The sequence below is a fragment of the Cheilinus undulatus genome, linkage group 7, assembly GCF_018320785.1.
Source record: "Cheilinus undulatus linkage group 7, ASM1832078v1, whole genome shotgun sequence".
NCBI lineage: Eukaryota > Metazoa > Chordata > Actinopteri > Labriformes > Labridae > Cheilinus > Cheilinus undulatus.
In genome coordinates, this window is record NC_054871.1 from 46618763 (window position 1) to 46632299 (window position 13537).

The 13537-nt window shown below is 38.5% G+C and overlaps 1 protein-coding gene across 1 annotated transcript in view; it reads right to left on the reverse strand.

Annotated features, from left to right (window-relative positions):
* Window positions 1–3769: 3769 nt before the first annotated feature.
* LOC121511715 (cadherin-24) overlaps window positions 3770–13537 on the reverse strand; it is a 95774-nt gene continuing 86006 nt past the window's right edge. Inside the window, exon 13 of the mRNA XM_041790479.1 lies at window positions 3770–4639. Within this exon, the coding sequence (XP_041646413.1) occupies window positions 3770–4639 (870 nt within the window). The remainder of the gene's footprint in view (window positions 4640–13537) is intronic.

Genomic DNA, 13537 nt, shown 5'->3' on the forward strand with positions numbered 1-13537 from the left:
ATTGAAAACAAAGATGTCCAGTAAAGATAAACATGTCTAGTGATTATGTCTAGTAAACATAATCACTCAAGAATCTCTGCAGTGGAAACTAAGTAAAAGTCTGTTTTGCAGCTTGCTGTTCACCGCCTCGTCCTCCACCAACCTTCTGGCAGCAGTTTCAGGCATTTGAAAAAACCTTCATACAAATGTAAATCTTGATGGTCTTGTTTGCTTTCTTATCTCATCATATATAGACCCGACCCACACAGGAGCTTTGATGAAGAAGCAGCTCCTGGAGAGAAAAATCAGAGCTGTGTGAGCCTCTGAGTTTACTCCTGTTTGCCAACATACCTGGAAGGCTGGCCAAAAACTGCCTTGCTTTTGGTCTGAGCACTAAACTAGATTATCAAGTCTCACAGTAAAGGCTGCCACGCTGCTGCCTTCAGGGAACCCCAGGATTTTCCGTTGCTGCTGAACTTGTTTGTTGTTTTAGAGCATCTTTGACTCTGGCAGTGGCCGGGGTGTCTCCAAAAGTACGCCTGCAGGCTAAAGCTAAGCTAATCTCTGCCAACCTTTCTTTGTTTCTCTTTTTGGAAAGGCAAAAGTGAGTCAATGCTGATCCTGGTTTTCTATGTCAGTGAGCAAAGTTTTAAATTCATTCCCATTTATTTTAGGTAGAGATCAGAATCGTGACACCCCTCACAGTGTGTGGGTTTTGCTACTATACTGAAGACTACAAGCTGATAATAAGGTTGTCATAATACCACAATTAAAATTAAAAAAATGATACAAAATAGATAAATACATGAATAAATAACTACATAAATAAATAATAGATGTACCACATGATGGGGAATGGCCATTTTAAGCAACGCTTCCAGTAAAATTAGAACAGCCTCAACCACCTCATGCTCTTGCAGCCCAAATCCAAGAGCCATTGAGTCAAACTTGAAAATAAGGGATGCGCAATTTGCACAATTACTGGATTTTGACCAATATCTGATATGGAAATAATTGCTTATTAATTTTAGTAATAACAATATCGATACTGATATATAAATGTAGTACAGACCTGAAGTTTCAGTCCAATTAGGACTAAAAAAAAATACAAAAGAACACTCTTTAAAGTCAAAGTGAAAAAAAGATTTCTACTAAGTAATGTCATTTAAATAAAAATATCTAATGTACCATAAATGACTGCATAAATATTCACCCCCTTTAAAGTGACTGACCTAATTCAACAGAGGTCCAGCCAACTGGTACTAGTAGTCTCACTATTAGTGAAATGGGGATTTACTGACTACAGTGAATGTGTCTCAAGTGTTTGTAGTATAAAGACACCTGTGTCTGGAAGGTCCAGTCACTGGTTAATCAGTATTCCTGGCTACCATTACACCATATAGACAAAAGAACACTCCAAGCAACTTAGAGAAAAGGTTATTGAGATGTTTTCAACTCACTAAACATCCCCCAGAGCTCAGTTCAATCCATTATCAAGAAATGGAAAGAATATGGCACATATGTAGGTCTGCCTAGATCAGGCCGTCCTCACAAACTGAGTGTGCAAAAAGGAGACTAGTGAGAGAGGCCACAAAGACACATCTGACTACTCTGAAGGAGTTCCAAGCTTCAGCAGCTGAGATGGGAGAGACTCTGCAGACAACAACTGTTGCCTTGGTTCTTCACCAGCCAAAGCTTTATGGGAGAGTGGCAAAGAGAAACACACTGTTGAAGAAAACTCAGATGAAATCTTGACTAGAATTTGCCAACATCACCACAAACACACCATCCCCACTGTGAAGCACAGTGGTGGCAGCATCATGCTGTGGGGATGCTTCTCAGCAGCCAGCCCAGAAAAGCCTGTACAGGTAGAGGGAAAAATGAATGCTGCAAAATTTAGGAAAATTCTGGAGGACAATCTTATTCACCCTGCTAAAGAGCTATGGCTTTGAAGAAGATTTACTTCCCGGGAAAAGCGACACAGAAATGGTTTAAAGGGGGACGCAGTGGTCAAGTGGAAGAAAGTTGCTTGGCCTGATGAAGCAAAAATGGTGCATTTTGGCCATCAGACAAGACACTATGTTTGGGAGCAATGCACATCACCACAAACACAACATCCCCACTGTGAAGCATGGTGGTGGCAACATCATGCTGCGGGGATACTTCTCAGAAGTCAGCCCTGGAAGAGGACCATCTTATTCAGCCTGCAATTGAACTACAGTTTGGGAGGAGATTTCTTTTCCAGCAAGACAATGACCTGAAACATGCAGCCAAAGGTGACTCTACTATACTGACTTGAAGGGGGTGAATATTTATGCAGTCACTTAAATATTTGTGTTTAATTGACATTATCTTGTAGAGGTCGGTTTTCACTTTGACATTTTTGGTCAAAAAAACGGAATTATTTTGATCACATATCTTCTTTGTGTATTTCAAACATGTTAAATGAGGTGAGGCAGGTAGACTCCAGCGCCTCCTGCTGTCTCAGAGCAATTGCTGGCTTAAACGCAACACTGGTCCCGTATTTAACCACTCTCTGGTCTAAGCCCATTGCCAGAAAACTGCTCTTTAATAATCCTTTGCTATATGAGGAAAGAACACATAATAAATTATGTTTTTAAAATAGCTTGAAGTAAAAATGTAACCCAGAAGTGTTATTGCGTTCCTACCACTGCTCTTTAATCTACCACCACAGTCAGGGCTCATCTTCACCCATCAGGGGATTTTAACTGTTGGGAGCAGGAAGTGACACAAGACTGCTCAGTTTCTTGACATCTCTCCTCTTCTATTGTTTATTAATTACAGCTATCAAACAGCATTTTGATGCACTAGGACACCCTCTGGCAGTAGCATCTCATTATAAGGCCCTGCTATGAATAATGGGAAAAATATTTGGTTAAAGTCAGACGAAATATTTGAATTTGTATGAACTGTGAACTTCGAGTCATGCCCCATGAAAACATGCCTCATACCTACCAAAAACCCACAATTTTCTTGTTTAAAGTTGCCAAAAGTCACAGGCAAACTCCTGCACAGAATCTTAACTGCACAAAAATGTATTTTTATTTAATGTTTTTGTGCAATTTAGACAATACCATGGAGTGTGCCTGCAGTTTTTATGGACTCATTCCTCTCCAATGCACATGCCCTTAAAAGAAAGATGGCTTCTGATAATTAGAATAACACATATTGTCGAAAAGCTTCAACATTTGGAACATTATGACAACCTTATTGCAGAGCTAGAGGATATAAATGGACACAGTCAGACTTAAAGACAGACTCAGTGAACATGTGGCAGTGTAGATCTACAGTACTGTACTGTACGCTTAAAACGCTCTAATTCAGAAGTTTCATTCAAATTCCAGGGATTTCCAAAGAGCATGCCCATATTAAACTATCAATATTAAATATCACAATTCTGGTCAATAATTCATGAGGCCTATTTTCTAACAATGCAGCTTTCAGGGCTCAGAATCAATATTTAAAAAAGTTAATTTTTCATAACTTTAGTTTGAAAGCCCAAGTGCATTATTAATGTCAGCTACATGAGCAGTGTGAAAAGTGACAGATCCATATGCTTTTCTATAGAGACAGTGGAGGTGAGAACGATACGCTGTGCACTGATTCCAACACAAATCTTCACTCTACTGTCAAACTCCTGGATTTCCCTGCAGGGGGGGAGAAACAAGAAGATTTCTGTCTGAGTCTGTGTGTTTATCCACCCTGCTGTGTTTAAAATCCATCACTGTCAACGGCCCGCTCTTCTCTCTAACTTTTCCTTTATTGCAGACTAGAAATCCCATCTCTGTTGTTGTTTCTCTTTGTCCTCCTTTTGTTTATGAGTCTCATCGTCAGGCGCCGCAGCAGTCTCTCCCCCCTTTGTCTCCCCTCCGCCTCCCTCTTTCTCCTGCTCCCTCTCTCGGATGATCTCCACGAGCCTCTGAAACTTCTGGTTTAACTCCTCCATCCCTCCCACCACTTTCCCCTCGTCCTTCTCTCCGTCGCTCTCCAGTGAGCTCAGTGACTCAGCTCGTGAATCACGGCCCTCAAACTCATAAGTCTGCAGTGAGTCATACGGTGGCTGCGTCAGGTCAAAGGTGACCTGATCCAGACGGATGTTCAGGAGATCTTCCATCCGGAGAGGCTGCGGCGGCTTGGCGGCCTCTCCTCTCATGGGCTCTGCTCCGCACACCCAGCCTCTGCTGTTGCCAAACAGCCCCCCGGTTAAGGACAAAGGCTGCGAGGTCAGATCCTTCCCCTGGAGTTTGCACATGTTCAGTAACTGCATCCCCGCTGGGAACAAACCGGCGCTGCTGCTGCTCGTCCCGTTCAAACTCGTCCCTCTGCTGTTTGGGTTCAGCGAGCCCACGATGCTGTACGTGTCTCCTGAAAGGTAAACAGGAGGGTTTATGGAGCCCGGCACTCCTCCGTTTGGGTAATTTCGCTCTGAAACGGAGGGGATAGAAGAGTCAGTATCAATGTCATCTAGAGTGCAGCTGGTGGCTCCGGTGCTGATCTGGGTCTGCGATGACCCTGGCCGCCCCTCGTGTTGGTTTGACGACGAGCTGGTGTGACTTTGGCATGAAGACTCATTTGGGTCACAGTGGGACAGATCTGCAGAGTCGTTGGCTGGTGTCGACTCCATTTCTGTCGGTTTTATCTGTGAAAGAAGAAGAGATTTAAGATGACTCAGGGACACATGCAGAGGAAAAACACAAGGAAGCAGAAAGAGGCCAAAAATGAACAATTCCAACCAAGAAAATCTCCCTTTCAGTATATAATTTTAGAATTAAAATACAACTCAACATCCGTGTTCACACTACTAACTGAGGTAAAATTTTAAACTGCAAAAACTTTTCTGAAAAGGGTTAAAATGTTCACATTTCTCACGGCTTCATGCAGCTCACAGAACTTTAAAAGAAAAGACGCTGACTCTTTTTGAGTCCTAGATAAACTCTCAGCCTTGACCTAAATATTTGTGCATTTGTTCCTGGGTTTGGTTCTCGGTTTAGTTTTGGGATTCTGATGTTTTTCCTTAAGTTTCATTTTTGCTACTATAAAGTGTGAAAATGATCTACATAAGGGGTGTCAAACTCAATCACAGAAGGGGCCGGATTCTGAACAAAGGTCTAACCTGAGGTCCACATTTGACCAAACTGTCCATCTCACTTTTGCCATTTTAGCCATGATGATAAATGATTTTGAGATTCAAAAAGTCAAAATGATAAGTTAAAAGGCTCAAAATCAGAGATTAAAAAGTCAAACTTATTTGTTCAAAAGGTTAAAAACACAAAAATGGATGTTAAAATAATGCTTTGAAATATATATAGTGCTTAACAAATTTATTAGACCACCTGTCATATTTGTCTCAGAGACCATCCAGCATCATGAAGTGCTTTAATGCGGACTCTTTCATTTTCAGTGAGCTCTCCACGTTTTACCATTTTAAACAGGAATGAGGAATTTCAAACTGAATTCACCCAAATTTGAGCCGGCTCACTGGGCTTCTCTGAGAAGTCAGAAATGAATCAAGCATAACATTCAACCACTAAAACTCATTTTTCTGTTCAGGAATGACAGTAAATAACTATAATTTGACAAATTAATCACGAAATATTAATGTGCTTTACTATTTTTTCAGTTTTTTGTAAATCAGTAAATTTGAATATTCATGGATAACAATATTAATTATATTTTAGCATTAAAAATATCATTTGGGTTAAAGAGCTTCTACATATTGGTGTATTAACCATTGCAGAAACATAAAAAATGATTTTGGTAATTACTAATGCTGTTAATTTAGGGCAGCTGTGGCATAAACCTTACTTTGGTTAGGGTTAGGGTGGTCTAATACATTTGTTAAGCACTGTGGAAAAGAAAGTCACAATCATGTTTATAAGGCAAAAATGTGACTTAAAATTTTAAACTGTTATCCTCAAAGGTTAAATATAAGATAAAAGTCAAAATAATAAATTGACAAGATCAAAATATGAAATAAAAAGTGTAACTTAGTGCAGAAGGTCAAAACATTAAGTTAGATATTTAAATAACGCTTTTAAAAGGCAAATCTATAAAAAGAAAGTCGCAATCATGTTTTTAAGGAAAAAATAAGGCTTAAAATTAAAAATGGTGCACCTAAAAGGTCAAAATTTGAGATGCAAAGTGAAAATAATAAAATGACAAAGTCAAAATACGAGATAAAATGTCAAAATAATACATTGAAAATGGTCAAAATATGACATAAAAGACCAAATAATAGCAAAATTGAAAATATAAAATTAATTCAGAAATGAATTTTTTCCCACATTTTTTTTATCTAGTTATTTTTACTCTATTTTTTCACATTTTTATGACTTAAGGATATTTCATACCATCAAGGCTAAGTTAACAAATCTGCAGACCTCATATTTTAGGGCCAGTTATAATAAGAATAGGATATGATCTTGCGGGTGTAACTGTACCACGGGCCTGGTTTGGCCCCTGGCCTTGAGTTTGACATTCCTGATCTATTTTTTTAACGTTATAGCTATTACCATATACTCACACTTCCTTTTTATTAGGATAGATTTTAAGGATTCTTTCCCCAGAGGGACATGAACCTCTACCTCTACTCCACTATGTCACTGACATTCAGGTCCCATCTGATCTCCATCCAGCTGTTATGATTGTCCAGTTGTATGTGCAGACTAACATAATATACGTGTTTATACTTCCCAACCAACCTGCCCAGTATAAACCAGTGTTTCCCAGACTTTTTTTTTCTGGTGACCCAGTTTTTACAAAGCTCCAGAGTTAAGTCCGTTGACTAAAGCTATGGCTTAAAATGTTCCTTGACAGCCTTTTTCCATGAGAAAGACTAGACTACGGGTCAGTCCCCTTAGCCCTTATCTTTGCCCTTCCCCTTGGTTTTGCATGTTAAGGTGAAGGGATATCCCAAGCATGGGTGTAGCACAGGGGGCATAAAGAGTACTGACTGCCCTGGCCCACAGTAGCGAGGGGCCCTTGAGGAGCCTGTAATGAATAGTCAGTTTTTATTTATGTTTCATGGTAATTAGTGTCATTGAATCACAAGCGACTAAATAAATCAGTCAACAGACAGAAATTTATATCAAACAGACTAAATTAAAATACTTGGGGGCCCCTTCTCCTCTCTTAAAAATGTCCAAATGGTGTAGTCCAGCACTGCAAAACAATGCAAGTAAATTTAATTTAACCATAGTAAAAACATTGCTCATAAATGGCAAAATTATGGTTTAAAAAATCACATCAAAATGCACAGATATTTGTAAAGATGACCCAACATTTGTTGCTTGGCTAGCGGGTTCAGGGGGTCTCTGTGTAATATTCTTTCTCAGGACTTCAGGGAAGGTGACTTGCTTTGCTGACTTCTGCTGTGCTTCGGGCAACCTGGACAGATTTGTAGTTAACGTAGAGACTATTCTAGAGTCGATTTTTAAAGTCAGGGGTTTCCTGCACTAGTTTTGATGATGCTTGATGGACACAGGGTTTAATTTGCAAATATGTACAGTACAAACTAATGATAGCATAAGGCTGAGTAAAACCTGGGGGTCATATTGAGACAAAAGCACTAAGTCTAGAGACCAAACCAGGGGATTTTTTTTGACAGGAAGTAAAAGGAATTTTGGTGACTGAAGGTAACAGACAGTCTGTGCTGTAAACACTAACACAGCCTGTGCTAGAGCAGGTTTTTGGCACCGACAGTGATCAAAGGAGAGAACCAGGCAAGGCTGAAGGTGGAGGATGATCTGCTGTTATGTAATCCTGCATCAATGCATAGATGCAAACTCATAGTCCCCACTAATTAGAGCAGAATGATCAGGTAGTAAAGCTATAAGAAACCAAAATACTGACTGCATGGCAAAGATGGATGTTTAAAGACATATGCAGACCAAAATATAAAAATGTTAAAATGAATATATAATAAAATATGAAATGTTAAAACCACTGGTATAGATAATCCATCCAATATCTACATCAGGGGTTTTCAAGCTTGTCTAGCCTCAGGACCCACCACCAGCACCCTGATGAGAAATCTAGACCAAAATTTCTGGGTTTTTTTTGGCAATCAATCTGATTTCATTAATGGAAGTAATGTCTAGACCCCAGGAAGTACAGAATGTGACAGAACAGACTGAAATACGTTATGAATGTCATATAAATAATGAGAAAATAAGTAATAATCTGCGATGTCTGCAAACTGCTTTTAAACAACCAACGAAGAAGAGTAAGAAGCTGACATCACAAAACATAAAAGAAGAAAAGTTATCTACAGGTGCAGAAGCAGAGGAGCAGCGAGGCCCGTCGGCTTCCTCCTCTCACCGACTTCTCTGCATTTTTAAAAATGTCTGGATGTAAAAACAGAGAGGGTCAGGACAACAGTGATGCTAATACATTTTAAATGCTTCATGCAGATATGAGTTTAGGCGCTTTGCATCGACTCTGTTACACCATCCTGTGTTTACATGAGCTATTCTTCAGTCCTACACTGACAAGCATGACTCATTATTTTGCAGCAGTAACACACACTTAAGCCAGAGCTCTCTACCTCTACATCAGTGGTTCTAAACCTGGAGGTCAGAGGATACTGACAGGGGTCAGGAGACACTGAGATGCCTTCCAAAAATATAAAGAATATTTTTTTCAATAATTTCAGAGGGCATACTTTACCAATTTTTATAGAAAAAATATGCATAAAATTGGTTCAATGTAAAATACAAACATTGTTATTTTGTGAGATATTCACTCTAATCACGTAATAATTAAAAAAATCCTTGATGGCTGATCTTGGATGAGCATGGCTGTGTTCAACTATGCTTCAACCCTCAGGTACAACGGGGGTCCCCGGTCTGTGGCACCTTTATTTTGGGGGTCTGGTTATAGCCTTTAATATCCTATTTAGCAACAGCTATGTGATGGTACCACAGCACGCCTCATAAATCATAAATATGATCACTTAAAAAGGCCCTAAAATACATTTTATTTTCATATTTTAATTTCTTTAATGATGTTGTATTGATTTCGTCATTTTTTGGAGATATTATACCAGTCATTTCTGTGTTGCTTGTTATTTTGCATCTTTTTAAAAAAAATAATTTTTTCCTTTTTTTCATGTTTAATAAACCACAGGCTGCAAATATCACAGGGCTTTCAATAACGCTAGACCTAGAAGGATCCAACTGTAGCTACACAACTTTTTTTTTTTTTGCCCTTTTTTACCAAGGAACCGAACTCTTGCTGAACTGTGACCCCAAAACCGAGGTATGAATCGAGCTCTGACCTCCACTGATAGCAACTCAGTGTAAAGTGATTTATTTCTAAAGCTACAGCACAATAAATGCATCTACAAGCAGGAAAGTACTGCAAATTCACTGTTTGTTTTTCTCTGTGTTTTATCACCATGATAATGTGTGACATGTTCCTGTATGAGGGTAAGAGTCAGAGCTTAGAAACACTAAACATGCATGTTTAGGACATGGTGGCATAAGGATGAGTCGCTGTTTTGGCCTGCAGCTCCTTCATCTACATTTTTAACAGCTGCTGATTAAATAAGATTAACCTCTCTGCTTCTTGTCTTAAGGATTAGAGGTTTTAATTTTTGGTTTTAATTGTTTTGTTTGGTCTTTGAATGAAATAAACTGATAGATGCATCTAAAAATGAAGATGCTGCATGCATGTTTCCTGTCATCACCATTGTGGCATAGCAGCACAATTTCACAGCACATATAAAGACACAAATAGACTTATTCTTACTCAGATATCTTCTGAAAAAAATACTTATTTTAGCAACAACAGCTTAAATCTCTCATGAGTAAGCGCGTTTACTGCAGTGAGCTCTGCTTGTGTGGACAGCTGATGGGGGAGTTCTTTTCTGGTGGAAGTTTCCATCTGAAAACTGATTTAAAGTAATAAAGATAGATGCAATAATTTCCCTAAATTCACAGCATGTTTTATCTACTAAAATATATTACACTTTAAGGGAATATTTGTCGCAACATAAAAAAACTTCTGTTGACGATCTGCTAAACTGAATTGCAGGCGGCACCACCAGCCGGCTTGCTTTGAGGCGGTGTGGTCAGTTCACTTCACACAGCTGCAGATATCACCTATGATGTTGGCGGCTTTGTGAATCTTTGGTCTTTCAGAAAATGTGTAGCTAGAAGGCTCTATCTCTGTCTGTATGCATATCTAACATAAAGGAGCCTTTACTACTCATTCAGCTAAGTTTAAAAAATACTTGCTTTGCAAATCTGCCTCATCAACCAACCACTGATGGTTAGAAGATCGTCGTTTTGGCTCCATTTGAAATTCTGCATGCAAACTTTTTGCAGAAGATGTGCAGTAGGATGCATCTTTAACTGTTTTTACATGTGCAGTAACAGAAAAGGTTTAAGTACCACACTTTTGTTTGGCCACAAGCTGCTAAATTTTCAACAGAATTTCTGTAAAACATTTGCAGATTACTTGAGTTTAGGACACAGGTGTTAAACTCAAGGCCCGGGGGCCAAATCCGGCCCTTGGAACAGTTAAATCCGGCCTGCAAGATGATCTCATATTTCTGTTATAACTGGCCCATCAGTCTGAGGTCTGCAGATTTCCTCAAGTATAAACATGTGAACTTATCCTTGATGATAAAATCTGAAAAATTAAGGAGTAAAAATATTTAGATAAGAGGTCAGGAATGTGGGAAAAGAAATTATTTTGTGTTTTAATTTCACATTTTCAATTTCACATCTCACAGTTAGGACTCAAACTGAGGATTTTGACTTTTAATTTCATATTTTGAGTATTTCCACTCAAAATTTTGACTTCTCATATAATATTTTGAGCTTTAAGATTCCTAATACTAATTTTTAAGTGAAATTTTGTCCTTTTTAACCAGTTATTTTGTATTTTACCTCATATTTTAACTCAAAACTTTGACTTCATAATCCCATAGTTTGACCTTTTCAACTGACAGTTTAAAATTTTGAATCATATTTTGACTTTAATTTAATGATTACAGATTTTATTTCATATTTTGACCTTTAAAACTCATGATTTCGACTTCTTTCCCATATATTTTCCATTAAAAAACATTATTTTTCAATTTTAATTTCATGTTTTCACCTTTTTGAACTATTAAGTTTTATTTTCTCAGACTTTGAGCCTTTAAACTTATCTTTTTAACTTTTTAAATGTCAAAATCATTTAACATCAGTGCTAAGTTTCTTATTTTTCCATATTTTATTAGTGGTGAAATGAGGTTAATGTTTAAATAGGTGACCCTGTCAGGCCCTCAGGTTAGTCCTGAATCCAGAATCCGGCCCCTGCTGTGACTGAGTTTGACAGCCGTGGTTTAGGAGGATATTCACAGAGAACTTGCTAAAGTGCAAATTTAAGATAATATACCCACTATCTGATAATAAACAGAAAAAACATAGAAAGACTGGCGCTGAGAGAGGGCAGAAATGATCATGTAGTATCCTGCTACAGTATAATGGCATTGTATTTCTAAAAATAGCTACGTATAAAGAGCCCCAGACCTCATGAAGTTAACTGTTCATCATTAGCTGATGTTAGAGTCATTCACACATAATTTCCTGGCAAACAGATGGTTTGGACCTACAGAGATGAACGCTGGGGGAGTTTAGTAAATGTAAGTGAAAGTGAGCACTGGGATTGGCTGATACCAACACTGTGGCCGCTGACAGTGTGGCACACACTGATGTCAGAACCTTATGATTATCTGTCCTAAATTTAAACTAGCTAGCTTGTTCGCCTGACTGCTGATTCAGAGAAGAGGTTAGAATCAGTCGGAAGAAGTCAGCTGTTGGAAGAATTAATTAGTTCTGTGGTTTCACTTGAAGGAGAAAGTTGGCGTTGAGGAAGTTTAACTTGCAGTTTAAGACGTGTGCCAGTGATATTTTAAGATGTGGAGCCTCTGACAACTAATTTCATACATCAAATCTAAACGCTCATATTAAAATAGATAAGAATTATCAAGGTGCAAAAACCCAGCAATTTGTGACATTATTTTTTAAAACATTTTAACCTTTATCCAGTGTAGTGCAGGGAATACTAGGTTATATGGAGTATACCCACATCAAAATTCACTCTCCTAGGATGGGAAAAGCATCAGGATGTTAATCTGAGGTCACTTGTGCATTGCTTTGTGAGACATAAACCTCAGCATCACTGAGGAATAAATGCAGCTGGAAAAATGAGAGACTTTTCAAAGAGGTTGTTTCTATTTCCCTTTGTCAAATCTCTGCTCCCCGAGAATGACTGTAAACATCTTTTTTGTTTTCACACATAAGCCTCAGTCCAATAACTCTGCTGTCTCCTCCATCAGCTGTGCATTTAAGCCTGATGTGCAGCTGATGGAGGAGACAGGAGTTTGGCAGGCTAAAGTTTCCATGTTAAATCAAAGCTGCAGTCCCGCAGAGAGGAAGCAGCTAGAAACTTCTCATTGTAGCATAGCATTGTAGCATTGTAGCATAAAATAAGGACATCACTGCTTTATTGAATGCCTCTGTAACTGTTAATCCTAACTGGGTTACTTACAAAGGATAAATAACTAAATGTGAACTCCTGAAAAGCCTAAATGCTGCCACATTAACGGAGGATAATTTGATTTCAGTGAGTCATTTTGTACATGCACTCCTGCTATTTTCTTATTGCATATCAGTGTTATGTTGTCTTCACACCAGACGTGACTAAAATTACATATAAATACAGTTAATTACATGTAAAGTTGATGTAAAGGTGCAAGGAGTTGCAAGTTAGCCTGAACTCTGCGAATGTGCGGCTCTAACTGCGGGAGTAATTCATGCAAATGAGGTAAATTCATGCAACGTTCAATGAGCAGTTCACTTCATTCACGTATTCATAAGAGTTAAAGAATCTGCAGTTGCCAATCAGCTTTGAGATCCTACAGTGATGTATTTCACATGAGTCACTGGAAGAACTTAGAAGGACCAGGGTGTGTGTGTATATGTGTGCGCGTGGGCGGGGGGTGGGGGTCAGAAAATGGTGAGTCAGTCAGAAAATGGTGGAGAAACTTGTAGTATATAAATAATAAAAAGGAGCTCGCTTGGAGGAAAGTGAGAGAAGAGGTCAGATTTCCCAGTAAAAAAGTGTCTGTCACTTGATTTCAGCCATCTACCACTATGTTAGCATCAGGATTTTGGGTTTCCACCGCAGCTACAAAGCAGCAATCCATTCATCGTAGTTAATCTCAAGAATAGTGCACAATAAATCTGACTCTTCATGAGTAACAGTACTGCACATTCACTGTTTTTATGTGTTTCTGTCATCATGATCATGCGATTTCTCTTCCTTGTCATCAACATTGTAGCAGCTGTGCAGTTTCATGGCACATATGAATACAAAAATACTGTGCTAGCTCAGTCTTGTTATAATGAAGACACCAGCTGAGAAAAAAATAGCATTTTCCACTGACAGATTTAGATTTAGCTCATGCAGCCTTTGATTTCTCATGGATTATTTCATAAAGCGCCCTGAAACAATATAATCTATTCACCCTCTTTTTAACATT